This window comes from Vipera ursinii, assembly GCF_947247035.1.
Source record: "Vipera ursinii genome assembly, chromosome: 1".
Classification (NCBI taxonomy): domain Eukaryota; kingdom Metazoa; phylum Chordata; class Lepidosauria; order Squamata; family Viperidae; genus Vipera; species Vipera ursinii.
In genome coordinates, this window is record NC_139512.1 from 12,817,279 (window position 1) to 12,842,063 (window position 24,785).

A 24,785-nucleotide genomic window follows, 5' to 3' on the forward strand; every position below is an offset into this window, starting at 1 on the left:
TGCCTGGCCGGCTGACTTGGGTTTTCCAAATGGAGGGGAAGGAAGGGGAGGAAGAGGAGCAGGGTTTCCCCGAGAACGTGCAGAAAGCGTTCTCTCGAGAAGTCTCTTTGGGCGATTTTGGCAAAGCAGGGGGTGCGACGTTTGAACTCCTGGACAGGGTTCGAAACCAGCCTGTTGCCGTTGGGGAAATTGAGGCTGAGCTCCTGATGACCATTAGGGGGCAGGAGAGAGAGAGAGAGAGCGTGAGAGAGAGAGAGAGAGAAAGTTGGGGAAAGAGAAAGATGGGGGAGAGAGAGAAAGAGAGAGAGAGAAAAAAATTGGGGGGTAGAGAGAAAGTTGGGGGGAGAGAAAGAGAGAAAGTTGGGGAGAAGAGAGAGAGAGAGAGGGAGAGAGAAAGGCACTCCTCGATTTACGACTGTTTAGCGACCGAAATTACAATGGAAACACCCCCCCCCCGAGCTACTTATGACCTGGATCCAAAATTAACACACCCACCCTACCAGATGACGGACATCAATCATATTTTGGGTGCCTGGAAATAGGCCTGCATTTAAGGTTGTTTACAGTGTCCTGCACTCACGTGACCACGATTTAAGAGGTGGGGGGGGGGTTTGCCAGAAACTGCTGTTTATTTATTTTCATGTATTGATCCGTAAAATTTATTGGCTGCCCAACTTACCCAGGCTAACTGTGGTTTCCAGCAAAAAAAAAAAACATTTGGTACAATGGGCTCACTTAATGACCACAGCGTTCACTTACAAGACCACTGCAAAAATGTCATAAACTCGGTTGTTTATCACATGATGACCCGCTTAACAGCTATCCCGACTTAACGGCCATAATTCCAGACAGTGAGTTCTAGTCCCGCCTTAGACATGAAAGCCGGCTGGCTGACTTTGGGCCAATCACCAGGAGACAGTGAGTTCTAGTCCTGCCTTAGGCATGAAAGGCAGCTGGGTGACTTTGAGCCAATCACCAGGAGACAGTGAGTTCTAGTCCCGCCTAAGACATGAAAGCCGGCTGGTGACTTTGGGCCAATCACCAGGAGACGGTGAGTTCTAGTCCCACTTTAGGCATGAAAACCAGCTTGGTGACTTTGGGCCAATCACCAGAAGACGGTGAGTTCTAGTCCCGCCTTAGAAATGAAAGCCAGCTGGTGACTTTGGGCCAATCACCAGGAGACAGTGAGTTCTAGTCCCGCCTTAGGCATGAAAAGCAGCTGGGTGACTTTGAGCCAATCACCAGGAGACGGTGAGTTCTAGTCCCGCCTTAGACATGAAAGCCAGCTTGGTGACTTTGGGCCAATCACCAGGAGACGGTGAGTTCTAGTCCCACTTTAGGCATGAAAGCCAGCTCGGTGACTTTGGGCCAATCACCAGGAGACAGTGAGTTCTAGTCCCGCCTTAGGCATGAAAGGCAGCTGGGTGACTTTGAGCCAATCACCAGGAGACAGTGAGTTCTAGTCCCGCCTTAGGCATGAAAGGCAGCTGGGTGACTTTGAGCCAATCACCAGGAGACGGTGAGTTCTAGTCCCGCATTAGACATGAAAGCCGGCTGGTGACTTTGGGCCAATCACCAGGAGACGGTGAGTTCTAGTCCCACCTTAGGCATGAAAACCAGCTTGGTGACTTTGGGCCAATCACCAGAAGACGGTGAGTTCTAGTCCCACTTTAGGCATGAAAGCCAGCTCGGTGACTTTGGGCCAATCACCAGGAGACGGTGAGTTCTAGTCCCGCCTTAGACATGAAAGGCAGCTGGGTGACTTTGGGCCAATCACCAGGAGACGGTGAGTTCTAGTCCCGCCTTAGACATGAAAGCCAGCTGGGTGACTTTGGGCCAATCACCAGGAGACGGTGAGTTCTAGGTCCACCTTAGACATGAAAGCTGGCTGGTGACTTTGGGCCAATCACCAGGAGATGGTGAGTTCTAGTCCCACTTTAGGCACGAAAGCCAGCTGGGTGACTTTGGGCCAATCACCAGGAGACGGTGAGTTCTAGTCCCGCCTTAGACATGAAAGCCAGCTTGGTGACTTTGGGCCATTCACCAGGAGATGGTGAGTTCTAGTCCCACTTTAGGCACGAAAGCCAGCTGGGTGACTTTGGGCCAATCACCAGGAGACGGTGAGTTCTAGTCCCGCCTTAAGACATGAAAGCCTGTCGGGTGACTTTGGGCCAATCACCAGGAGACGGTGAGTTCTAGTCCCGCCTTCTAGGTGACGGTCACTAAATGAATTGTTGTAAGTTGAGGACTATTTGTGGAAAAAGAAACAGCCAACAGGTTAACGCAAACATTGCACTTATCTTCAGATCCTTCTGTTCATACACACACCTAAAAGGAGAGTTTTGGGGGGTGTTTTTCGTTCATTTTCAAGTCCTCCCGGTACATCCGAATCTGCTTTCTAAAGAGAAACAAAAGTTGAAATGTGTTGGAAGATTAGCGCTGGATAACAATTGTCTAATCTAATAATATCTGATATTATTTGAAGCAAAAGTGGATCCATTCTTCTGCCGGAATTAAAGCAAAACCTTCCCGTCCCTTTAAGAGAAATGCAACCAGTCCAAATTGGCAGCAATTCCTTTTTTGAACTGGAATATCTTGTTTTCCTTTCCAGAAAACAGGGCAGGCCCAGCATTTCCTCGCTGGCTGGCAAACCTAAAAAGGTAAATCTCTTTTTGGAGGCCTTTAAAAAAAAAAATCACCACCCTCGATCTGTTATTTGTCTTTCCACATTCCAGTAGCTGTGCCCTTTGGAACTTGAATAAATATTCTTTTAAAAAAAAAGTTGACGGGAAGAGGAAGGAGAGAATAGCTGCAGATGTAGCTGTTTTCCCCTCTTCTTTTAAAGGAGCCCAGAGTCTTTGGCCCGTACGGCTGGTCCTCCCAACCATTCACTTAGTAAAATAGAAGAACAGACTTGGAAGGGAGCTTGGAGGTCTTCTAGTCCAACCCCCTGCTCAGGCAGGAGACCCAAAGCCATTTCAGACAGGTAGATGTCCAGTCTCTTCTTAAAAACCTCCAGTGGTGGAGCACCCACAACTTCTGGAGGCAGGTTGTTCCACTGGTTAATTGTTCTCACTCTGAGGAAATTTCTATAGAATAGAATAGGATAGGATAGAATAGAATAGAATATGGAATGGAATAGCAATAGAGGATAGGATAGGATAGGATAGGATAGGATAGGATAGGATAGGATAGGATAGGATAGGATAGGATAGGATAGGATAGGATAGGATATGGAATGGAATAAGATAGAATAGAATATGTAATGGAATAGAATAGAATAGAACAGAACAGAATAGAATAGAATATGAAATGGAACAGAACAGAATAGAATAGAATAGAACAGAACAGAACAGAACAGAACAGAATAGAATATGGAATGGAAAAGAACAGAACAGAATAGAATAGAACATGGAATGTAATAGCAATATCGGATAGGATAGGATAGGATAGGATAGGATAGGATAGGATAGGATAGGATAGGATAGGATAGGATATGGAATAGAATAGCAATAAAGGATAGGATAGGATATGGGATAGGATATGGAATGGAATAGTAATAGAGGACAGAATAGAATAGAATAGAATAGAATAGAATAGAATAGAATAGAATAGAATAGAATAGAATAGAATAGAATAGAATAGAATAGAATAGAATAGAATAGAATAGAATAGAATAGAATAGAATAGAACAGAATAGAATAGAATAATAAGATAGGATAGGATGGGATACAGAATGAATAGAACAGAATAGAATAGAATAGAACAGAACAGAACAGAACAGAACGGAACGGAACAGAATAGAATATAGAATAGAATAGAATAGAATAATAGAATAGAATAGAATAGAATAGAATAGAATAGAATAGAATAGAATAGAATAGAATAGAATAGAATAGAATAGAATAGCAATAGAGGATAGGACAGGATAGGATAGGATAGGATAGGATAGGATAGGATAGGATAGGATAGGATAGGATAGGATAGAATGGCTAAATTCACTTACCTGTCTCGCTTAGCAAGGGAAATTTTGGACTCCATTGTGATCGTAACTCGAGGATTACCTGCAGTTAGAAAAAAAAAGGTTATTTCTCATGAATCTAATCCAATGTTTCTCAACATTGGCAGCTTTACATTGCAGGGACTTCAATTCCCAGAATTCCCCAGCACACGTCTTTAGTTTCTGAGTCCTGGGCCGACAGCAGTCTCACAAACCTCTTTTTATCTGCTTAAAATAAATATTTTTAAAAATATTGTAAATAAATATTTAAATACGTTTTAAATATTTTAAAAACGATCAACCCTCAAATATTCTAACTTTGGAAAATAGGTCCTGTTCTGGAAGCCCTTCCATTATCTGAGTTGGTCCTTTTTCCATATTTTTTTTTCTTTAATGAAACAGGCAGATCCATGCACAATTTGCCAAACGTGCTGATCTTTTTTCTTGGAAACTAGGAAAAACATCTAGATGATGATTGTTGTTCAACAAGAAGCAGCTTCCCCAGAAAGTGGAAGTCACAACTTTGCTGCAGAGCTCTACATACAGTTGTGGCTCTGCTTTAGGTCTGGGATTGGACTGGATGACCTCAGAGATCCCTCTTAACGCTTCTGTTTCTGGCATAAAAGTTTAATTCCAGTGTTATATAGGAGATGAAGCAGTGCCCTCTGCTGGCCAGATTTTACCTTGCAACAGTGTCCAACAATTTTGCTGCAACCTGAAAAATTAATTCATTTCCTTCCTGCCTCCTTCCTACCGTGATTCACTTAACAAGGGTGGCAATAGCGGTCGTAAAATCAGGCAAAACTCACTTAACAAATGTCTTGCTTAGCAACAGAAATTTTGGGCTCAATAGTGGTCGTAAATGGAGGACCACCTGTGCAGGGAAATCTTCAGCTTGTGACCAAAATTGCCATGGCTAAGCAGGACGGTTGATAATAATAATAATAATAATAATAATAATAATAATAATAATAATAATAATAATAATAATAATAATAATAATAATAATAATAATAATAATAATAATAATAATAATAATAAGGGACGCGGTGGCTCAGTGGGTTAGGATGCTGAGTCTGTCGATCGGAAGGTTGGCAGTTTGGCGGGTCGATTCCCGAGTGCTGCGTAGCAGAGTGAGCGCCTGTTACTCGTCCCAGCTTCTGCCAACCTAGCAGTTCGAAAGCACGTAAAAATGCAAGTAGAAAAATAGGGACCACTCCGGTGGGAAGGTAACAGCGTTCTGTGTGCCTTTGGCGTCTAGTCATGCCGGCCACGTGACCACAGAGACGTCCTCGGACAAGCGCTGGCTCTTCAGCTTTGAAACGGAGATGAGCACCGGCCCCTAGAGTCGGAAACGACTAGCACGCATGTGCAGGGGAACCTTTACCATTACCTAATAATAATAATGATGATGATGATGTTGGAAGGGACCTTGGAGGTCATCTAGTCCAACCCCCTGCTCAGGCAGGAAACCCTATGTCATTTCAGACAAATGGCTGTCCAGTCTCTTCTTAAAAACTTCCAGTGTTGGAGCATTCACCACTTCTGGAGGCAGGTAGTTCCACTGGCTAATAGTTTTAACTGTCAGGAAGTTTCTCCTTAGTTCCAGGTTGCTTCTCTCCTTGATGAGTTTCCATCCGTTGCTTCTTGTCCGGCCTTCAGGCGCTTTGGAGAATAGCTTGACTCCCTCTTCTTTGGGGCAGCCCTTGAGATCGTGCAACTATTTTTATTTTTGCAACAGTTGTAAAGCGAATCACTGCAAATCACCATACGGTCGTTAAGGAAATCCAGCTCCCCCCTCTTTGACTTTGCATGTTGGAAGCCAGCTGGGAAGGTGACCCGGAGAATGCTGTGACGGTCGTAAATACATATTCGTTGCCAAGGGTCTGAATTCGGATCACGTGACCGTACGGATCTTGGAATGGTAGTAAGTGCAAGGATCATAGGTCAAAGGTCATGTTTCTCCGGGGGCGGGGGACATTGCAACTTGCAGCAGTTGCTAAACGAACGGTTGTAAGTCAAGGACTTACCAGTAATTGCTATAGACCTCAGGGGACATAATTTAGGTTACTGCAAAGGGGTCCCTTGTAATATTGGGGGAGGGGGCGTCACGGACATAGGGGGCTGTGACTCTTGTTCCCTTTTTGATATTTCCTTTTATTGTTTTTTAAATAGAAGGAGTTTTAATGATCTGGTACAGTTTTTACATTTTACTTACCATGAATTCCTTATTCCTATATAATGTGTTAGGCTGGTCTCTCACCATTGGACTCTGTTGATTGCCTCTGGCTGTGATCTCTTTCTTTCTTTTTTCTTTCTTTCTTTCTTTCTTTCTTTCTTTCTTTCTTTCTTTCTTTCTTTCTTATAATAATAATAAGTTGGAAGGGAACTTGGAGGTCTTCTAGTCCAACCCCCTGCTAAGGCAGGAAACCCTATCCCATTTCAGACAAATGGCTGTCCAGTCTCTTCTTAAAAACCTCCAGTGATGGAGCACCCACGATTTCTGGAGGCAAGCTGTTCCACTGGTTAATTGTCCCCACTGTCAAGAAGTTTCTTTCTTTCTTTCTTTCTTTCTTTCTTTCTTTCTTTCTTTCTTTCTTTCTTTCTTTCCTTTCTTTCTTTCCTTCCTTCCCTCACTTTTTCCTTCCTTTTTTATCTCATCTTACTTTTTCCTTCCTTCCTTCCTCCGTCCTTCCTTGTTCCTCTTTCCTCTTTTCATCTCTTCCTCCTCCCTTACTTTTTCCTTCCTTCCTTCTGCCCTCCCTCCCATCCATCTTTTCTTCCTTTCTTCCCCTTCCTCCTCGCTCCCATCTTTCCTTCCTTCCCTCCTTTCATTCTTCCTTCCTCTTCTGCTTCCCTCCCTCCCTCCCATCTTTCCTCCCTCCCTCCCCTCCTCCTTCCCCCCTTTCTTCCCTCCTTTGCTCCCCCCCCCGCCGCCTTTCTCCTCCTCCTCCTTCCTTCCTCTTCTGCTTTCTCCCTTCCTCCCTCTCTCCCTTCCATCTTTTCTTCCTTTCTTAACCTCCCTCCTTTCCATCTTTCCTTCCTCCCTCCCTTCCTCCCCTGCTTCCCTCCCTCCCCCCCTGCCTCCCTTCTTCTTTTCTTCCCCTCCCATCTTTCCTTCCTTCCTCCATCCCTCTCCCTTCCATTTTCTTTTCTTTTCTTCCTTTCTTAACCTCCCTCCCATCCTTCCTTTCCTTCCTCCCTCCCCTCCTCTTTCCTTCCTTCCTCTTCTGCTTCCCTCCCTCCCTTCCTCCCTCCCTCTCTCCCTTCCCTCTTCTTTTTCTCCTTTCTTAACCTCCCTCCTCCCTCCCATCTTTCCTTCCTTCCTTCCCTCCTCCCTCCCTCCCCTCCTCCTTCCTCCCCCTCTCTTCCCTCCTTCGCTCCCCCCCACCTTTCTCCTCCTCCTCCTTCCTTCCTTCCTCTTCTGCTTTCTCCCTTCCTCCCTCTCCCCCTTCCATCTTTTCTTCCTTTCTTAACCTCCCTCCTTTCCATCTTTCCTTCCTCCCTCCCTTCCTCCTCCCTTCCTCCCCTGCTTCCCTCCCTCCTCCCTTCTTCTTCTCTTCCCCTCCCTCCCATCTTTCCTCCCTTCCCTCCTCCCTCTCCCCTTTCCTCCCCCTCTCTTCCCTCCTTCGCTCCCCCCACCACCTTTCTCCTCCTCCTCCTCCTCCTCCTCCCTTCCTCTTCTGCTTTCTCCCTCCCTCCCTCTCCCCCTTCCATCTTTTCTTCCTTTCTTAACCTCCCTCCTTCCCTTCCTCCCTCCCTCCCCTCCTCCTTCCTTCCTCCCCTGCTTCCCTCCCTCCCCCCTGCCTCCCTCCTTCTTTTCTTCCCCTCCCTCCCATCTTTCCTCCCTTCCCTCCTCCCTCTCCCCTTTCCTCCCCCTCTCTTCCCTCCTTCGCTCCCCCCCCCCGCCGCCTTTCTCCTCCTCCTCCTCCTCCTCCTCCTCCTCCTTCCCGGCTCCTGCCTTTTCTCCGCCTCCCTTTGTTTCCGTCTCCCGCGGCCGGCGGGGCGAGGATGCTGCCGGCCTGAAGAAGCGGCGCCCGGGCCATGGCTGCGGCGGCGGCGGCGGCGGCAGGTACCGCGGAGGATCCGGCGCCCCTCCCGGCCCCGCAAGCAGCGCTCCGGCCAGGCGAGGGTGCCTCTGAGCACGTCCAGAGGGCGGGTGGGCGGGGGCATCGTCCGCGAGGCTTTGGAGTTGGGGGGAGCCTTCCTCGAACCCCTCCGACCCGCGGGGAGCTCCTTCCATCCAGTGGCCGGCGCTGGCAAAGGGCTCCTGGGCATGAGCAGAGGGCGGCCAAGGGTCAAAAGCTGCCGGGCTGGCGCGGGAGGCAGGAGGCGCCTTCTCACAACTTCAGGAGGAGAAACCTTAGGAAAGGCGGCAGAGCCTGGGCTAAAATCAACCCAAATCAACTCAAGCTCGGTGAATTTCAGGGGTATGGACTTCAACTCCCAGAGTTCCCCAGCCAGCCATGCTGGCTGGGGGAATTCTGGGAGTCGAAGTCCACTCGCCTTCAAGGCTATACCTCCTAGGCTAGAGTCAGCAAGACTGGCCTAGACGCTCTTTTTTCGAACCTGTCCTCTCTGGAGGGATGGGGGTGGTCTCTTTGGGACCTTCCAGATGGGCTGGGGGGGGGGCTGGGGGTCTCCTGTTATTTTCTGTCTCTTAATTATTGTCCAGTTCATATGAATAATGAAGATTTAAAGAGGCCCACCACAAAGGTGATGGGTCTGTCGGTCCGTCCACCCATCATCTATCTGCCTCTCTCCTCTCTCTCTCTGTATATATTATAACTATCTGTCTATCGTCTGTCTGTCTCCATCCCTCTATCCAACTCTCTCTGTCTGCCTCTCTCTCCATCCATCCATCCATCCTCTGCCTGTCTCTCTCTCTCTATTATATCTATCTATCAGTCTGTCTATCATCTGTCTATCCATCCATCCTGTCTGTCTGCCTGTCTCTCTATCAGTCTATCAGTCTGTCTGTTTATCATCTCTCTGTCTCTATCCATCCTCTGTCTGTATGCCTGTCTCTGTCTATTATATCTATCAGTCTGTCTGTCTATCATCTGTTCGTCTCTCTCCATCCATCCATCCATCCATCCTGCCTGTCTCTCTCTCTCTCTATTATATCTTTCTATCAGTCTGTCTATCATCTGTTTGTCTCTCTCCATCCATCCATCCTGCCTGTCTCTCTCTCTCTCTATTATATCTATCTATCAGTCTGTCTATCACCTGTCTCTATCCATCCATCCTATCTGTCTGCCTGTCTCTCTATCAGTCTATCAGTCTGTCTGTTTATCATCTCTCTGTCTCTATCCATCCATCCTCTGTCTGCCTGTCTCTGTCTATTATATCTATCTATCAGTCTGTCTGTCTATCATCTGTTTGTCTCTCTCCATCCATCCATCCATCCTGCCTGTCTCTCTCTCTCTATTATATCTTTCTATCAGTCTATCATGTTTGTCTCTCTCCATCCATCCATCCTGCCTGTCTCTCTCTCTATTATATCTTTCTATCAGTCTATCATCTGTTTGTCTCTCTCCATCCATCCATCCTGCCTGTCTCTCTCTATTATATCTTTCTATCAGTCTATCATGTTTGTCTCTCTCCATCTATCCATCCATCCTGCCTGTCTCTCTCTCTCTATTATATCTTTCTATCAGTCTGTCTATCATCTGTTTGTCTCTCTCCATCCATCCATTCTCTCTCTGTCTGCCTGTCTCTCTCTCTCTCTCTCTCTCTCTCTCTCTCTCTCTCTCTCTCCACCTACCTAGCTACCTATTCTTTCTTTATCCTGCCTTTATTATTTTTATAAATAACTCAAGGCAGCGAACATACAGATTACTCCTTCCTTCTCCTATGTCCCCCAGAACAACAACCCTACAAGGTAGCCTGGGCGGAGAGGGAGGGACTGGCCCACAGTCACCCGGCCGGCTTTCATTCCTAAAACGGGACTAGAACTCACTGTCTCCTGGTGCCTAGCCTGGCGCCTTCAGCCACTAAACCAAACCGGCTGTCTTTGCCCTTAATGGAGAGTGAAAAGAGGGGGAGGGGGAGCCATGCCAGGGCTCAGAATCTGTCTTTAAGCCTTGAGGCCATCTTCTGGCCCTTGCTTCCGAAAATGGAATGTAACCTTCACGAGGACTAGGACCTTGAGCTTTTTTTTCAAAGCCAAAAAAAAAGGCAGGGCGTGGCACCAGGGATGTCGTCTCGCAGTTGGACGGTCCTGGGAGAAGTGGGTTTGTTGTTGTTTTTTGCCAAGACCTCCGTGTTTTAGAATCGAATAGAATAACAGAGTTGGAAGGGACCTTGGAGGCCATCTAGTCCAACCCCTGCCCAAGCAGGAGACCTGACACCATTTCCGACCGATGGCAGTCCGGCCTCTCCGCGAAAGCTTCCACGGTTGAAGTTCCCACAACTTCTGAAGGCAGCCTGGTCAGAGGAAGAAGGAATCGGAGACGTTCATGAGGTCTCCTCCTCCTCCGATTCCGCCTCCGATTCGCTTCCCGCCTCCGTTCCAGGGATGGACGCGGAATCCCTGGCTGGGGATGAGTGTCTGGAAGAAGACGAGGAGGAGCTGGAGACCAGCTTGGAAGACCCCGAGCAGGACAGCGTGGGAAAAACCCTGCCGGGTGGACGCAACTGCAGCCTCCTGACCCGCCGAGGAATCACGCTCCGGGTGCTTCTCAAAGATGGGCTGATTGAACCGGGGCAAGGAGTCCTCTCGATTTACTATCTGGTAGGAGACCCTCTTTCCCGCTCCTCTCGTCAAACCCCACACCCCTCTAGCCCTGACGACGTCACTAAGTTGGGTCCTGAAACGTCTGCAAGAAAACCACCCAGCTCAGAGAGCAACAAAGGACCCCACAGTTCTCCTATTCCTCCTCCTCTTCTTCCTCCTTCTCTTCCTCCTCTTCTCCTCTTCCTCCTCTTCCTACTTCTCCTCCTCTTCTCCTCCTCCTCCTCTTCTTCCTCCTCTTCTCCTCCTTCTTCCTCCTCTTCCTCCTCTTCCTCCTTCTTCTCGGCTTCTCTTCCTCTTCTTCCTCTTCTTCCTTCTCCTCTTCCTCCTTCTCGTCTTCTCCTCTTCCTCCTCCTTTCTGCTCCTCCTCCTCTTCCTCTTCTTCCTTCTCCTCTTCCTCCTTCTCGTCTTCTCCTCTTCCTCCTCCTTTCTGCTCCTCCTCCTCTTCCTCTTCTTCCTTCTCCTCTTCCTCCTTCTCGTCTTCTCCTCTTCCTCCTCCTTTCTGCTCCTCTTCCTCTTCTTCCTTCTCCTCTTCCTTCTCGTCTTCTCCTCTTCCTCCTCCTTTCTTCTCCTCTTCTTCCTCCTCCTCCTCCTCCTCCTCCTCCTCCTCCTCTTCCTCTTCTTCCTTCTCCTCTTCCTCCTTCTCGTCTTCTCCTCTTCCTCCTACTTTCTTCTCCTGCTCTTCTTCCTCTTCCTCTTCCTTTCTGCTCCTCCTCCTCTTCCTCCTCTCCTCAAACCCCACTCCCTTCCACTGCTGATGATGTTGCCAAGTTGGGCAGTGAAACTTGGTAGTCCTCGAGGTACAATGTTTCGTTTGGTGACCTGTCTAAATCACAACGGCACTAAAAAAAAGGGACTTAACAACCAGTTTTTCCATCCGTTGCTACTAGCCCTGCCTTCGGGTGCTTTGGAGAAGAGGTGGACCCCCCCCCGTCTTCTTTGAGGCAGACCCTCTAATATTGAAACACTGCTATCATGTCCCCCCTAGTCCTTCTCTTCATTAGACTGGACACCCCCAATTACAGCAACCGTTCCCTATATGTTTTAGCCTCCAGCCCCCCCCGATCATCTTTGTTGCTCTCCTCTGCACTCTTCAGTGTGGCTCCTTGAACAAACTAGCATGGGTTGTTCACACCCAATAAACCCCCTGAAGGAACTCCGGGAGGGTTTAGGGCAGGGGTCTTCAAACTTGGCCCTTTGATGACTTATGGACTTCAACTCCCAGAATTCCTCAGTCAGGCACGCTGGCTGAGGAATTCTGGGAGTTGAAGTCCACAAGTCATCAAAAGGCCAAGTTTGAAGACCCCTCTTTGTGGACTTCAACTCCCAGAATTCCTCAGCCAGGCACGCTGGCTGAGGAATTCTGGAAGTTGAAGTTCAGAAGTCATCAAAGGGCCAAGGTTGAAGACTCCTCCCAGAATTCCTCAGCCAGGCATGCTGGCTGAGGAATTCTGGGAGTTGAAGTCCACAAGTCATCAAAAGGCCAAGTTTGAAGACCCCTCTTTGTGGACTTCAACTCCCAGAATTCCTTAGCCAGGCACGCTGGCTGAGGAATTCTGGGAGTTAGTCCACAAGTCATAAAAAGGCCCAAGGTTGAAGACCCCTGCTTTTGTACTTCAACTCCCAGAATTCCTCAGACAGGCACGCTGGCTGAGGAATTCTGGAAGTTGAAGTCCACAAGTCATAAAAAGGGCCAAGGTTGAAGACCCCTGCTTGTGGACTTCAACTCCCAGAATTCCTCAGAGAGGCACGCTGGCTGAGGAATTCTGGGAGTTGAAGTCCAGAAGTCATAAAAGGGCCAAGTTTGAAGACCCCTGGTTTGTGAACAGGGTTGTGTATGCTCCTAATCCTCTTGCCTGTCTCAGGGGAAGAAATTTTGGGGCGACCTGCTGACCGATGGGAAGATCGCCTGGCAACAGACCGGACAGATCTTTAACTCCCCCAGCGCCTGGGCTACCTACTGCAAGAAGCTGGTCAACCCTGCAAAGAAGTCTGGCTGCGGCTGGGCCTCGGTCAAGTACAAGGGGCAGAAACTTGACCAATACAAGGCGGTCTGGCTGAAGAAGCATCAACCCAATGCCCCCCCTGCGGAGGAGGTAAACCCTTCCGCTCTGCTTCAAAACCTTCTTCTGGCACTGGTGCTGTTTTCAGGAGGCAACTGGACTTTCTTGTTTTTCCTTTGAAGTGGTTTTGCTTCTCCTCCCAGAAGCTTCTTCAGCTCTGACGGGATGGTGGGGAAGGGAAGGATTTATACTCCTTGAAGACAGCTGGTCATTTGCATCCTTTTAGAGAGTCGTTGAGGCCACCTGGAGGCTTATCTCTGTCCTCAGGGTCAAATGGGTGTGGAACTGCTCAGGATACCGTCTATCTCCAATCTACAACACGGTCCTTTCGGCAGCTCCAAGAAGGCTCCACATCCATTTGCACCACTCGGGTGACTCTGAGGACACAGATAAACCTCCAAGTGGCCTCAACGACTGACTAAAAGGATGCAAATGACCAGCTGTCTGCAAGGAGTATAAATCCTTCCATTCCTCACCATCCAGTCAGAGCTGAAGAAGCTTCCTGGATGAGAAGTGAAACGTCTTCAAGGAAAAACAAGGAAGTCCAGCTGCCTCCTGAAAAAGCACCTTTGGGACAACCGTGACCTGGGTGACTGAGAAGCTCCATAGACTTCTTCTGGCATTGTTCTCTAAGTTTCTAGTCCACAGGAGGTCAATGCATGGCGCCCTTAGCTGTAGCAAACCCATTCACAGTTCTATTTATTCCATTTATTACCCTCAACGCAGGGCCACCGTTGAGCCCAAACCTTCTGTGGCTAAGCGAGGCAGTTGTTCAAGTGGATTTGGCCTCGTTTTATGACTTTTCTTGCCATAGTTAAACCACAGTTCAACGGGTGAAGCATTGGTTCACTTAACGATCGACACACAAAAAAATAGGTTGTAAAATGGGGTCAGTCACATTTTTTGATATCCAGCTGTAAAGGTCCGGCTCCACTGTGGCCGTATGTGGAAGATTACCTGTCCTTCTGCCCTGGCTGAGACTTTGTAAGTCAGCCAAGACCACCACAGTGATGCCCCCTAGTGGGACCTCATGGAATTGCAGGTATACAGTGGTGTGTTTAAATCCGGGGTCTTCAAACTTGGCCCTTTTATGACTTGTGGAACTGGAATTCTGGTAGTTGAAGTCCACAAGTCATAAAAGGGCCAAGTCTGAAGAGCCCTGGAATAGAATAATAGACTAATACATAGTTAGAGCAGGGATCTTCAAACATGGCCCTTTTAAGACTTGGGGACTTCAACTCACAGAATTCCTCAGCCAGGCATGCTGGCTGAGGAATTCTGGGAGTTGAAGTCCACCAGTCATAAAAGGGCCAAGTTTGAAGACCCGTGGTCTGGATCCAAGCCCGCAGTTTCATCAAAATGGCCGACTGAGGAATTCTGGGACTTGAAGTCCACCAGTCATAAAAGGGCCAAGTCTGAAGACCCCTGGTCTGGATGCAAGCCAGCAGTTTCATCAAAATGGCCGACTGAGGAATTCTGGGAGTTGAAGTCCACTAGTCATAAAAAAGCCAAGTTTGAAGACCCCTGGTCTGGATCCAAGCCCGCAGTTTCATCAAAATGGCCGACTGAGGTAATCCACCAGTCATAAAAGGGCCAAGTTTAAACTGACGAGGTTCCCATTGAAGTCATCGAGTCCCACGGGAAAAAGCTGCTTTAGTTGCTTGGTGCTCTTTTCTCCCTCCCACCCCAGAGTCTGATCAGCGAAGGGGAGGAAGAGGATCTGGGTGACGAGGAGGAAGATGAGGCCAAAGGGATGAAGGCAGCCTTGGCTGACTCCATGCTGGCCAAGAAGGTGGACGAGAAAAGCAGGAAGGCGCTGGCGAAAAGTCTGTCAGACTCACACAATGCGGGTAAGAGGCCCACCCAAGCTGGCGAAAAGGCCACCGGGGGCCATAGTGAGGCAGCACTGCCTGAATTTCTCCTGGCGGTGCTGCTCTCCGCAGGTCAAAAAAGGCAAGATGGTGGCCACACTGTGAGCAAAGCTTCACGGGCACGACCCTGACGTTTTTATCTTACCCTGCAATGGATGACGAGAGGGGAGGGGGAGAAGAGAAGGATGTAGAGGGAGAAGGAGAGAAGGAGAGAAGGAAGAAGAGAAGGAAGGAAAGGAAGGAGAGAGAGGAGAGGAGGAAGAATGGAAGGAAGGGAAGGGAAGAGAAAGGGAGGGAAGGAGAAAAAGGTGGAAAGGGGAAGGAAAAAGGGAAGAGGGATGGAGGGAAGAAAAAAGAGGAAAATAGGAAGAAGGAAGGAAGGAAAAGAGGGAAAGGAGGGGAAAGGAGGGACGGAAAGAAAGAAGAAAAAGTAGGGAAGGGAGGATGTGAGGGAGGAAGGAAGGAAAAGAGAAAGAAAAAGGAAGGAAGGAGAAAAAGGCGGAAGGAGGGAAGCAAAAAGGCAGGAAGACAAAGGAGAAAGGGAGGGGTTGAAGGAGGAAGGGAGGAAAAGGAAGGAAGAGAAAGAATGAAAGAAAGAAAGAAAAAGAAAGGGAAGGAAAGGAAAGGAAAGAAGGAGAAGAAGGGGGAAGGAAGGAAGAATGAATGTATCTTCTTGTGAGAACTGGCAGCCAAGATTTTTTATTTTTATTTTAATCCCATTTATATCCCGCCCTTCTCCGAAGACTCAGGGCGGCTTACAAGCTTAGCAGTAGCCTTCATTCTATGTATATTTATTTTATTTATTTATTTATGGGATTTATATCCCGCCCTATCTCCCAAAGGACTCAGGGCGGCTAACAACAATAACATATAATAAGTACAGAAATCAAGATAAAAATAAAGTTGAGAACATCTGTGCAATAAATTAAAATTAGAGAATTTAAAAAAATAAATTAAAAATACTAAATATAAATTAATTAAAATGCCTGTCAGTCTAGGTCGGCCTGGTGGAACAGGAGTGTTTTGAGGCCGCGGCGAAAGGATTGGAGGTTTTGGGCCATCCGAAGCTCAGGGGGGAGCTGGTTCCATAGGGCCGGCGCTCCCACAGAGAAGGCCCTCCCCCTGGGGGTCGCAAGCCTGCTTATTAGAGCTTTCACACACACACCCCAAGCGGCATTATTACAAAGTCAGCTTACCGGTAATTGCCCCCAACAATCTGGGTCCTCATTTTACCTACCTCGGAAGGATGGAAGGCTGAGTCGACCTTGAGCCTGGTGGGACTCGAACCTGCACTAATTGCAGGCAGCTGGTGTTACTTAAGGAGGCATTAGCCCACTGCTCCACCAAGAATGGCCTTAAAGGTAAAAGGTTCCCCCGCACACGCGTGCTCGTCGTTTCCGACTCTAGGGGCCGGTGCTCATCTCCGTTTCAAAGCCGAAGAGCCAGCGCTTTTCTGAGGACGTCTCCGTGGTCATGTGGCCGGCGTGACTAGACGCCAAAGGCGCACAGAACGCTGTTACCTTCCCACCAGAGTGGTCCCTATTTTTCTACTTGCATTTTTACGTGCTTTCGAACTGCTAGGTTGGCAGAAGCTGGGACGGGTAACAGGCGCTCACTCTGTTACGCGGCACTCGGGATTCGACCCGCCAAACTGCCGACCTTCTGATCGACAAGCTCAGCGTCCTAACCCACTGAGCCACCGCGTCCCTATAAGAATGGCCTTAGCCGAGGCTTATTCCTCTGGCTCTCCCAATTCTCCATTACTTAGACATATTTTTCATCTGGAATTATGGGTTGCACTCCCGGAATTCCCCACCCAGCAGGCTTTAAGATTGGTGGATTTCGTTGCTGGCTGGGGAATTCTGGGAGCTGAAGTCCACTCTCGTCTTCAAGCTGCTGAGCTTGAGAAACTTGACTTTCAGAAAGACTTTTTAAATTTTCTTTCAATTCTGAAACGAGGGGGGGAAAAACCCACAGAAAAGGACAAACATCAACTCCGGCTCCAAGACGGATCCAGCATGAGAATCCTACTGCCTTTTTTTTTTCCAATCTGCTGGATTTTTTTTTTTTATCTTGAAACACTGACCGGCAGCATTATTATTTTTTTGTTTGTTCCCCCAGATCACAGCAAAAGGCTGGATTGCCAGAATCGAATTCCTGTCCGCTATTGCAATTTGGGGAGTCGGGATTCTGTCAGGTACATTGATCCAGTGAACGCCGTGTCCTGTTTAAGGGTTCCCCCCCCAAAAAAAAAAAATTAACAAGAACAGAAGATTCAGAGACCAGATTCCTGGGGTAATAGAGAATATCTGAGTCTATTTTAAAATGGATAATTTTTGCACGTAGATGAGAAGTTCTTTCTCCAGTTTTCTTCTGCATGGGTCAATCCCTCCCTCTCAGCTCAAGAGCCAATCAGGGATAGCGGGGAAGGGGCTGGGCTGGAGTTGGGAGACCTGGGTTCTAATCCTCCTGAGGGGCTTCCGGTAACCTTCCTCTCAGCTCGAACTGCATATCAGGAATCTTGTTGGGGAGAAACATTGAATATACTACCTTGAGTTCACACACAAATCTATTAAAGGAAGGATAGGGGGGAGGGAGGGAAGAAAGAAAGAAAGAAAGAAAGAAAGAAAGAAAGAAAGAAAGAAAGAAAGAAAGAAAGAAAGAAAGAAAGAAAAAAGGAAGGAAGGATGGGAGGGAGGGAGGGAGAGAAGGAAAGAGGGAGAGAGGGAGAAAAAAGGAAAAAGGAAGGCTAGATGGAAGGAAGGATGGTTGGTTGGTTGGATGGATGGAGATAAATGGAAGGAAGGAAAAAAGGGAGGGAGGGAAAGAAGGAAGGAAGGATAAATTGATGGACGAAAGGGAGGGAGGAAAAAAGGACGAAAGTAAGAATAGCTGGAAGAAAGGAGAGAAAAGAAAAGAAAAAATAAAATAAAATATTGCTTCTCTCCTTGACCCGTTTCCAACCATTGTTTTTTGCTCTGCCTTCTGGTGCTTTGGAGAATAGCTTGACACACCCCCTCCCTCCCTCCCTCCCTCCCTCCCTCCCTCTCTCTCTCTCTCTCTCTCTCTCTCTCTATATATATATATATATATATATATATATATATATATATATATATATATATATAGAGAGAGAGAGAGAGAGAGAGAATTTTATATATATATAAAATCTCTCTCATCTCTATCATCTATCATCTATCTTTATATCATATATATTTCTATCATGTATCTATCTATGTCTATCATCTATCTGTATATCTATTTATCATCTATCATCTCTCTTTATCATCTACCATCTCTCTCTATCATCTCTCTCTATCATCTCTCTCTATATATATATATCATCTCTCTCTCTCTCTCTCTTTCTCTCTCTCTCTCAAATTTAAATGTTCAACTACATTTTTGTGGCAACCTTCTGACACTGGGAGATTTGTACTTTCTGACCTGCAAGGTTGTGTTACGACAGCCTTACCGTAAAAAATAGAATTAGCTCATCTAGTTATGTTTCCCTTCCGGTCTGCCTGATAAGGCAAACCACATACCAGTGTGTACTGTATTCCAAAAGGACGTTTCTAGTCCTCATGATCACAACATTAAGGAATTTTTTTAAAAAAATTGCCTTTAGGAACCCCCATACCTTGGTGGAGGTGACGTCTTTTGCAGCCCTCAACAAATTCCAGCCTTTCAATGTGGCCATCTCTAGCAACGTTCTCTTACTGGTGGTAGGTAATCCCTTCTTGCTTTGGGGACGCAACTCCAGGGCTGGCTGGGGAATTCTGGGATTTCTGGATTCGGCAAGTTCAGAGGGCACCAAGTTGGGAAAGGCTGACAGTGAACTTTTTATTGTGTTTATTACAAGTGTTTGCATACAGCTTGGTGGAGTTCAGTCAGTGGGAAAGAACATGAAAGCAACTGAATCTATCAATGCAAATACAAGTGGTCCTCAACTTACAGCAGTTTGTTTAACGGCCGTTCAATGTTACAACAGCACTCAAAAAAGTGATTTATGATCATTTTTCACATTTGCGACCGTTGCAGCATCACGTGATCGAAATTCAGACGCTTGGCAATTGGCATATATTTATGGCGGTTGCAGTGTCCCGGGGTCATATGATCCCCGTTTGTGACCTTCTGACAAGCAAAGTCAATGGGGAAAACCAGATTCACTTAACGACCATGTTACGACCGCAGCGATTCACTTAACAACTGCAGCAAGAAAGGTCGTAAAATGGCCCCAAACTCACATAATAACTGTCTTTTCTCTTAGAGTGGAAATTTTGGGCTCAATTGTGGTTGCAAGTCAAGGACTATCTGTATAGGGCAGGGGTAGCAACCTTGGCTCTTTTATGACTCGTGGACTTCAATTCCCAGAATTCCTTGGAAACCTCTCCCTTTCCCCTCAGCATGGCTGGCTCAGGAATTCTGGGAGTTGAAGTCCATGAGTCATAAAAGAGCCGAGGTTGCCTACCCCTGGTATACGGGAATACTTAAGACAACTGACGATTAGACTTTACCCCTGACTCAAATAGGACAGTCTGAACCACCTGGCAGGAAGATAGATAGATAGATAGATAGATAGATAGATAGATAGATAGATAGATAGATAGATAGATAGATAGATAGGTAGGTAGGTAGGTAGGTAGGTAGGTAGGTAGGTAGATAGATAGATAGATAGATAGATAGATAGATAGATAGATAGATAGATAGATAGATAAAATATGGATAGATGATAGATAGATAGATAGATAGATAGATAGATAGATAGATAGATAGATAGATAGACAGACAGATAAGAAAGAAAGAAATAGATAAAATATGGATAGATAAATGAGAGATAGGTAGGTAGGTAGATAGATAGGTAGATAGATAGACAGACAGGCAGACAGACAGACAGAAATAGATAAAATATGGATAGATAAAAAGATAGGTAGATTGATAGATGATAGACAATAGATAAAATGGATGGATAGATAGATAGACAGACAGACAGACAATAAATAAAATATGGATGGATGGATAGATGATAGATAGATAGACAGATAGATGGATGGACAGACAGACAGACAGAAATAGATAAAATATGGATAGTTAGATGATAGATAGATAGATAGATAGATAGATAGATAGATAGATAGATAGATAGATACAGTAGATAGATACAGTAGATAGATAGATAGATAGATAGATAGATAGATAGATAGATAGACAGACAGACAGACAGACAGACAGACAGAAATAGATAAAATATGGATGGATAGATAGATAGATAGATAGATAGATAGATAGATAGATAGATAGATAGATAGATAGATAGATACAGTAGATAGATACAGTAGATAGATAGATAGATAGATAGATAGATAGATAGATAGATAGATAGATAGACAGACAGACAGACAGACAGACAGACAGAAATAGATAAAATATGGATGGATAGATAGATAGATAGATAGATAGATAGATAGATAGATAGATAGATAGATAGATAGATAGATAGGTAGGTAGGTAGGTAGGTAGATAGATAGATAGATAGATAGATAGATAGATAGATAGATAGATAGATAGATAGATAGATAGATACAGTAGATAGATACAGTAGATAGATAGATAGATAGATAGATAGATAGATAGATAGATAGATAGATAGATAGACAGACAGACAGACAGACAGACAGAAATAGATAAAATATGGATGGATAGATAGATAGATAGATAGATAGATAGATAGATAGATAGATAGATAGATAGATAGATAGATAGATAGATAGGTAGGTAGGTAGGTAGGTAGGTAGGTAGATAGATAGATAGATAGATAGATAGATAGATAGATAGATAGATAGATAGATAGGTAGGTAGGTAGGTAGGTAGGTAGGTAGGTAGATAGACAGACAGACAGACAGACAGACACAGATGAGAGAGAGAGATAGGGATAGACAGATAGATAGATAGATAGATAGATAGATGATAGATAACTTTTATTGTCATTTTTTTATTGTGGGCACATTGGCACACATTAAAAATGAAATTCTGTAACCTGCTCTCCAAAATGAACACATACGTAACAGGAAGCTATTGTTGCTCTCCTTTTCTTACCCTTCCTCCTCTTTCCCCTCCTCCTCCTCCCCCTCCTCCTGTGCACAAACCCCACTTCCTTCCAACACTGATGTTTTTACCTAGTCGGGTCGTGAAACGTCTGCCAGAAAACCCACCCAGCTCAGAGAGCACCAAGGACCGTATACTCCTACTCCTCCTCTCCACAAACCCCACTCCCTTCCAACCCTGATGACGTTCGCTAGTTGGGTCGTGAAACATCTGCAAGGAAACCCACCCAGCTCAGAGAGCACCCAGGACCCCACAGTTCGTCCCTGAGCTTCCAAATATTCCCTTCCCTTGAGTGTCATTGCTCATCCGTTCCCTTTGTCATCTTCTCTTTAGGATTTCCACAGTCACTTAACAAGAAGCGAAGTGGTGGGCTACCTGGCTGGCCAGTGGAACATCAACAGCCAATGTAAGTCCTGTTGGGTTATTATCCTGAGGTGAGCCAAAAGGTTGAATGTTTGGGGATTTGATGAGATAAATTTTTTTTTTATTCCTTCATAATTCACGCATCTGCTTGGGAACAAAAGAAGCAATGATTTTCTCTCAGGTTTTTTTCCCCCTACCCAAATCTTTTTTTTTTATTGAAAAGTTTTACAATAGATTTTGAGTACAAAACCCCTCCCTTCCCCGTCCCCTCTCCCCTAACCTCCCCAACTCTCCCCTCCCCTCCCCCCTCCCCGACTTCCCAGAGCTAAATACAGGGTATAAAAATACAAACAAACATAATCTAAAATATGCAAACAACAATAAGATATTAAATTCTATCGCACTTTAACTCTTAATAAAATAACTACAAGCTAATTACACATCATATAAATCCGCTGCTTACTCAAATGCTAAGTGAAACTTTTTAGTCCCATATTTATTCTGAATATAATCTATCCATCTCTTCCACGCCACAGTGTATCTCTGTTGCGATTGATCTTTCAAATACGCTGAGATCTTTGCCATCTCGGCCAAGTTAGAAACTTTTAAAGTCCATTCTTCTATAGTCGGCAGTTCTTCCTCCTTCTAACCCTACCCAAATCTTGAGAAGCAGTCATAAAGTCTGGAGATCTTCAAACAGAAGATCGCTGGATCTTGTACAAGTCATCCTCGACTTACAAACACTCGTTTAGCGAACGTCCCAAATTACAATGGGACAGAAAAAAGTGACTTAACAACCATTTTTCACACTTACAGCTCTTGCGGCATCCCCCCTTGGTCAGGGTGATCGAAATTCAGAAGCTTGGCCACTGGCTCGTGTTTATGACGGTTTTCAACATCCCCTTTTGCAACCTTCTGACGAGCCATGCCCCTGGGGAAGCCGGATTCACTTAACGACCGTGTTTCTAACTTAACAACTGCGCTGCAGTGATTCACTTAGCAACTGTGGCGAGAAAGGTCGTAAACAGGGGCAAATCTCACTTAGCTCACTTGTCCTGCTTAGCCACAGAAATTGGGGTCGTATGTTGAGGAGACTGGAGGAACTAGCACAGGGGTAGGCAACCTTGGCTCTTTTATGACTCGTGGACTTCAACTCCCAGAATTCCTGAGCCAGCCATGCTGAGGGGAAAGGGAGAGGTTTCCAAGCTGAGTCATGCTGGCTCAGGAATTCTGGGAGTTGAAGTCCACAAGTCATAAAAGAGCCAAGGTAGCCTACCCCTGGCCTAGGCCTAGGCCGCTTTATGACTCGTGGACTTCAACTCCCAGAATTCCTGAGCCAGTCATGCTGAGGGGAAAGGGAGAGGTTTCCAAGCTGAGCCATGCTGGCTCAGGAATTCTGGGAGCTGAAGTCCACAAGTTATAAAAGAGACAAGGTTGCCTACCCCTGCTATAGACCAACTCTACATCTGGTGGAACTACTGGTTTGTACCTTTCGACCAGGGTTCTTCAAACTTGGCCCTTTTATGACTTGTGGACTTCAACTCCCAGAATTCCTGATCCAGCATGGCTCAGCTTGGAAACCTCTCCCTTTCCCCTCAGCATGGCTGGCTCAGGAATTCTGGGAGTTGAAGTCCACGAGTCATAAAAGAGCCAAGGTTGCCTACCCTTGGCCTAGGCCGCTTTATGACTCATGGACTTCAACTCCCAGAATTCCTGAGCCAGCCACACTGAGGGGAAAGGGAGAAGTTTCCAAGCTGAGCCATGCTGGCTTAGGAATTCTGGGAGTTGAAGTCCACAAATCATAAAAGAGCCAAGGTTGCCTACCCCTGAACTAGCAGAAAGCAAATTCGTATATTCTAAATATTGTTTGACTTCCAAATTTAAAGATACATAAAGAAATATTACTAAAAGAGGGCAAGGAAGCTGTACAAAAGCAAAATTTGAGTGACTGCAAGCATTTCCTGCACCCAGCAGGAATCTGGAGTGGAAAAACCTTTGAAGTCTTTCCAACTCTTTGATTCTATTTGGGACCGGGATTGTCCAGATTTAGTTTTTGGCCTTGATAAGGAAAGGCTGAACTTTTCCGGCAGCCACAAAATACAACTTGTGGCTGAAAGACAGTTTTTGGAAAAAAAATGAATGAGTGAACTGTTATTATGACTTTTGGCCAATGAGTGAATGCATTAAAACCCACAACCACACTATTATCCCGAAAATAAATACAAATAGCTTAACACAGTCAGTATAGTTTCAATTTTTCATATTTATAAGAAAAGGCTGGGCTATTCTGCAACTCGCAATATGCAAACTGCTTTTATGGTTTAAAGAAAAGAACGAATGAATGAGGTTTTTATTGTGGCCTCTGGCTGATCCGTCAATAAAATAAACCCCACAATTGGTGCCTTGTCCTTGAAATAAATAAAATTACTGTACGTAGCACAAACGGTGCAATTATGCTAGCAATGACTAGTCTCTTGTTTTAACAGCAATGTAAAAAACATTTTACTTAGAATAGAATTGGGATGGGATGGGGTGGGATGGGATGGGGTGGGATGGGATGGGATGGGATGGGATGGGAATAGAATAGAGTAGAGTAGAGTAGAATAGAGTAAAGTAGAGTAGAGTAGAGTAGAGTAGAGTAGAGTAGAGTAGAGTAGAGTAGAGTAGAGTATAATAGAATAACAAGAGTTGGAAGGGACCTTGGAGGTCTTCTAGTCCAACCCCCTCAGGCAAGAAACCCTATACCGTTTCAGACAAATGGTTGTCCAATCTTAAAAACTTCCAGTGTTGGAGCATTCTGGAGACAGGTTGTTCCACTGGTTAATTGTTCTCACTGTCAGGAAATTCCTCCTTAATTCCAGGTTGCTTCTCTCCTTGATTAGTTTCCATCTGTTGCTTCTTGTCCTGCCTTCAGGCGCTTTGGAGCAGCCCCTGAGATATTGGAAGGCTGCTATCCTATCCCCCCTGGTCCTTCTCTTCGTTAAACTAGACATACCCAATTCCAGCAACCGTTCTTTATATGTTTTAGCCTCCAGTCCCCTGATCATCTTTGTTGCTCTTCTCTGCATTTATATTTGGACTCACCTTTGCAAGGCACTAAATTACATAGATCTTTTCTAAATCATATAAAAAGTCATGAAGCAGTAATGCCCTTCCTGGTATATCATACTGTGTAGAGAACATGATGAGAACATGCAATGATATGTTATACAGTGTTTCTTAACCTTGACAACTTTAAGACGGGTGGACTTCAACTCCCAGAATTCCTCAGCCAGCATGCTTTAAGACGGGTAGACTTCAATTCCCAGAATTCCCTTGTGGACTTCGACACGCAGAATTCCCTTGTGGACTTCAGCTCCCAGAATTCCTCAGCCAGCACGCTTCAAGACTTGTGGACTTTGACTCCCAGAATTCCGATGGGTGGATTTTGACACCCAGAATTCCCTTGTGGACTTCGACTCCCAGAATTCCCTTGTGGACTTCGACTCCCAGAATTCTGGGAGTTGAAGTCCACAAGTCTTGAAGTTGCCAGTTCGGAGATTCCTGCTCTCTATGTATCCTATTTTGACTCTGCTTGATGTATAATGTTGCAAATCAACAAAATGGGAGAAAATTCATTGCTTAACCCTAACCTTCTGACTGTGTTGTGT

General features: G+C 45.9%; 3 protein-coding genes across 3 annotated transcripts in view; 1 reads left to right on the forward strand and 2 right to left on the reverse strand.

Annotated features, from left to right (window-relative positions):
- STAP2 (signal transducing adaptor family member 2) overlaps positions 1-6,364 on the reverse strand; it is a 36,681-nt gene extending 30,317 nt beyond the window's left edge. The window contains exons 1-3 of the mRNA XM_083364151.1: positions 6,219-6,364; positions 4,007-4,064; positions 2,329-2,398 (exon numbers count right to left, since the gene is read on the reverse strand). The gene's annotated coding sequence lies outside the window, so the exon portion shown is untranslated. The remainder of the gene's footprint in view (positions 1-2,328; positions 2,399-4,006; positions 4,065-6,218) is intronic.
- Positions 1-24,785, reverse strand: part of LOC310632881 (uncharacterized protein) — a gene marked incomplete at its 5' end in the record, with an annotated part of 266,672 nt that overhangs the window by 7,267 nt on the left and 234,620 nt on the right. The gene's annotated exons all lie outside the window — the stretch shown is intronic.
- Positions 10,521-24,785, forward strand: part of MPND (MPN domain containing) — a gene marked incomplete at its 5' end in the record, with an annotated part of 32,603 nt that continues 18,338 nt past the window's right edge. The window contains 6 exons of the mRNA XM_083364008.1: positions 10,521-10,736; positions 12,602-12,832; positions 14,490-14,649; positions 16,792-16,867; positions 18,296-18,392; positions 21,106-21,178. Of these exons, the coding sequence (XP_083220134.1) occupies positions 10,521-10,736; positions 12,602-12,832; positions 14,490-14,649; positions 16,792-16,867; positions 18,296-18,392; positions 21,106-21,178 (853 nt within the window). The remainder of the gene's footprint in view (positions 10,737-12,601; positions 12,833-14,489; positions 14,650-16,791; positions 16,868-18,295; positions 18,393-21,105; positions 21,179-24,785) is intronic.